The sequence below is a fragment of the Salvia splendens genome, chromosome 16 (genome assembly GCF_004379255.2).
Source record: "Salvia splendens isolate huo1 chromosome 16, SspV2, whole genome shotgun sequence".
NCBI classification, from domain to species: Eukaryota; Viridiplantae; Streptophyta; class Magnoliopsida; order Lamiales; family Lamiaceae; genus Salvia; species Salvia splendens.
The window spans coordinates 9,851,840-9,855,607 of record NC_056047.1 but is presented as its reverse complement, the minus strand read 5'-3'; the positions used below and the strand labels follow the sequence as shown (position 1 = coordinate 9,855,607).

The 3,768-nt window shown below is 38.7% G+C and overlaps 1 protein-coding gene across 1 annotated transcript; it reads left to right on the top strand.

The window, feature by feature from the left end:
* Nucleotides 1-1,351: 1,351 nt before the first annotated feature.
* Nucleotides 1,352-3,768, top strand: LOC121770153 (protein FAR1-RELATED SEQUENCE 5-like). The gene is made up of 4 exons (XM_042166945.1): nucleotides 1,352-2,025; nucleotides 2,269-3,106; nucleotides 3,194-3,290; nucleotides 3,365-3,768. Exons 1-4 carry the CDS (start codon nucleotides 1,352-1,354, stop codon nucleotides 3,766-3,768), a joined length of 2,013 nt encoding a protein of 670 aa, XP_042022879.1.

The window sequence follows — 3,768 nt, the reverse complement described above, 5'->3', positions numbered from 1 at the left end:
TTCGGCACCGTTTTCGAATGTCAAAACGCTTGTTTATGCGTATTGTCAACACATTGTCCGCCCGTGTTGAATACTTTCAAACAAGAACAGAGCCAGTCGGTCGGCAAAGTCTCTCGGCGTTGCAGAAGTGTACGTGTGCCATCCGACAACCTGCTACTGGGCAAACGACTGACCTCTTCGACGAGTATTTGCATGTCGGTGAGTCCACTGGAATCCTTGGCCTTAAAAATTTTTGCGAGGGCGTTCGTTCAGCTATCGGGGATGAATTCCTTCGGGCATCCACCACCGATGATTGCCAACGGTTGCTTCGTCTTCACGAAACAGTCCATGGTTTTCCCGGTATGCTTGGCAGCATTGACTGTGTAACACCCCTTACTCGGTTAGTTTTAACCAAGTAAGTGACGTCACCTTTTGGTACGATTGACAAACAAAACCTGCCGACAAGCAAAACCTGATAACACAACTATTTACTACTATGCATAACAAAATATCGATAACCTGTTTCGATACATATATATATATATATATATAGGTTCATGTTCAAATACTAACTATTTAGTGAAATAACTAATACCATCTTAATGGCCGTTTGATATGGGTGATCTCATGGCCTTAAATTGATACAAACTAATAATTACTAAATATTCAAAATTAAGAAAAAATCAGACAAGGATAATTATGTAAATCTATATAATTGACTGTTACTAAATCACATGATTGTCTTTTCCTTTCCATTTTAATTATGATACACGATCTGCCTCCATTAATTCACTAATATTAGATGTCTACCTACAAATACAACTCATATTCCTACACGGAAATTTCATCACATTCATCTCTCTTCTCGTGTCTTCCCCCAGGAACTCCAACTTCACGGTAATCGTATGCTATCTCTTATAATGTTCTTCATTGTCTTGAACCATGATTCTTTATTGTGTATTTATTTTCGTCATCATATTCTTCCTACCTTCATATATTTTTGCGTTCTATGCAATTATCTATTGTTTCACATCGGAAGTTGACGTTCTATTCAAGCGCGTGGTTGTTTGTCGGTGAGTTTTCTCACTGCTAGAAAATTGCTTATTTTTTCTAGTTTGGCAGATTCTAGCTGATTTTTTCTCACTATAAAAATGAAAATGGACAGATTCATTCATCTTTTCCTTAATTTCATATAGTTTTATGTACACTGATGGTTGGCCAGATTCTAGGTTGATATATTTGTTTCCGTATGATGACTTTTTTTTATCTGTGTTGATATATTGTTAGTCTTTTACGTTGCTTTCTTGATACATTGATATTTGTCCTTAATCGTATATAGTACTCATGTTTTTAAATTTACTGTCAAGCAGTTATGGTCATACCCGAATGCAAAGACGGTTTGAAGCCTGTTGTTGGCATGGTCTTTAAATCAATTGAAGATGCACGTTCGTTCTATGCTGAATATGCTCGAGATGCAGGTTTTGAGACTCGGAAATTCAGTCACAAAGCATCGGGGGATGTTGTTACGTGGCTGTATATGGTGTGCAGTAGGGAGGGTATAAAGAGGACACGAGAATTTGATGCAGTTAATGCTCGACAAGGTTTTGCAAACAGACGTAGACGTGGATCAAAGAGATGTGGATGCAATGCAAAGTTAACGTTCAAGTTTGTCTCCGAAGGTGGGGTTGCTTGGTATGTTGTTCACTACTTTATTGAGGAGCACAACCACTCTATGGTGGAGGATCAACATAAGCGCTACATGAAATCGAATCGTCGACTAGATCAACTACATTCGAAATTCATTGACGATTGTATGAAAGCCAACATTGGTCCCACAATGACATTTAATCTATTAAGAGAGGTGTTGGGCGGATATGATTCGGTTGGTTGCACCGTAACGGACATCAGGAATTGTGTTCGTGACATGAAAGAACATCTGAAAGAGGTTGATGCTCAATTGATTCTGAATAAAATGAGTAAGAAGAAAGAATCATGCCCAGGCTTTCACTATGTGTTCGAGGTAGACTCCAATAACAAATTGACAAGGTTATTTTGGTGCGATGCTGTGTCAAGAAAAAATTACCATATGTTTGGCGATGTGGTTGCGTTCGATACTACGTACTCGACTAACAGGTCGACCCCATCCTCACATTTTGTTTATGTTATGCACATATGTCACTACTCCATTTTATTCCTTGATTTTGCATATATGCACTACTGCATTTATAATTATAATACCGTTCGCATTGACTTTACTTCAATTGTACTGATTTCGTTTTGAACATGAAGGTACTGTATGATATTTGGTCCTTTCACGGGTAAAGACAATCATGGTTGCCCTGTAACCTTTGCGGCTGGATTTTTATCCAATGAGAGTAACGAATCATTTTCATGGTTATTCAAGCAGCTTGTTGAATGCATGGGTGCAGCCCCTAAAATGATAATTACAGATCAGGATCGGGGCATGAGACTTGCTATTGAACTAGTGTTGCCAGATACAAGACACCGGTGGTGCATGTGGCACATTATGCTCAAACTTGCGGATAAAGTACCTAAACAACTTCATGCGGATGAGTCTTTTAAGAAAGATTTGAATGCTTGTGTTTGGTCTGAATTGTTGGAACCTGCTGAATTTGAGGAATCGTGGAATAATGTAATCACACAATATGGTTTGGAAAATGTGCCATGGTTCAAGACAATGTTTGAAGATAGAACATTTTGGGTTCCTGCGTACTTTAGAGATTTTCCAATGGCCTCTTTATTGAAGACAACATCAATATCTGAAGCAGAGAATAGCTTCTTCAAAAGGTACTCAAAACCTCAATTCTATTTTGCTGAATTCGTTATGCAGTACGATAAAGCGTTAGATGCTCAAAGGAATAAGTCAGAGAGACTCGATTATTTCGATTCCACAATTGTTCCAATACTTGCAACAGAATTACCATTCGAGGAACATGCGACTACAATTTATACCGACAAAATGTTTAAAGATGTTCAGGCTGAAATTGTTGAGGCTTATCATAGCTGTAACATGGTTGATATGTCAGTTCAGTCAAGCAACAAAGTTTACAGAGTATCAGATGGTAGTCGCAATACCTTTAACGTCAACCATGAAGTTGGAGCTGAGGTGTATAGTTGTGAATGCAAGTTGTACTCAAGGCTTGGTATTTTATGCAGTCACATATTTTTTGTTTTCAAAAATACTAATGTGCAGCAAATTCCTGAGCAATATTTTGGATCACGATGGCTGAAGAGGCCCTTACTAAAGGCCGTACATGGTTTTCCAAGACACGAGTTTGAAATGACTGGAGGTACTTTGTTTTTTATCTGTGATGTCCTGATATGTTTACTAAACTGTATTGACACTTTTCAATGGTATGAACAGCTCCAGAAGTTGACGCTAAACGAAATGCAATCACCAAGATGCACAAAACATATTACCGTTTAGCTCAAAAGGCAGAGTCCCACATCAATGATGTCAATGCACTCATAACTGGAATGGAGACGCTTGGTCTTGAACTGTTTGGTGATGAATGGTTAGAAGTGCCTTCTTTGGATAAGGGAAAGAGGATTGAAAATGTGTTTGGTGATCCAATACCGGATGCTATCAATGTTCACCCACCTGATACTGTGCATACCAAGGGTTCTGGAAGCCGGAAGGTGTCAAGGAAAGAAGCGGCTATCAGGCAAATGCATAAACCTCTGCGACGTTGCAAGAAATGCCGTGAACTAGTGAGGCATGATTCAAGAAACTGTGGCAAAGAGAAAGAGAAAAACAAAAACAAGTGA

Excerpts from the sequence above, each read along its gene's own strand:
- LOC121770153 (XM_042166945.1), top strand. The coding sequence starts at position 1,352 with ATGGTCATACCCGAATGCAAAGACGGTTTGAAGCCTGTTGTTGGCATG. Across the intron at positions 2,026-2,268 it reads TCCAATAACAAATTGACAAG|GTACTGTATGATATTTGGTC; the intron begins GTTATTTTGGTG and ends TTGAACATGAAG. Across the intron at positions 3,291-3,364 it reads CGAGTTTGAAATGACTGGAG|CTCCAGAAGTTGACGCTAAA; the intron begins GTACTTTGTTTT and ends TGGTATGAACAG.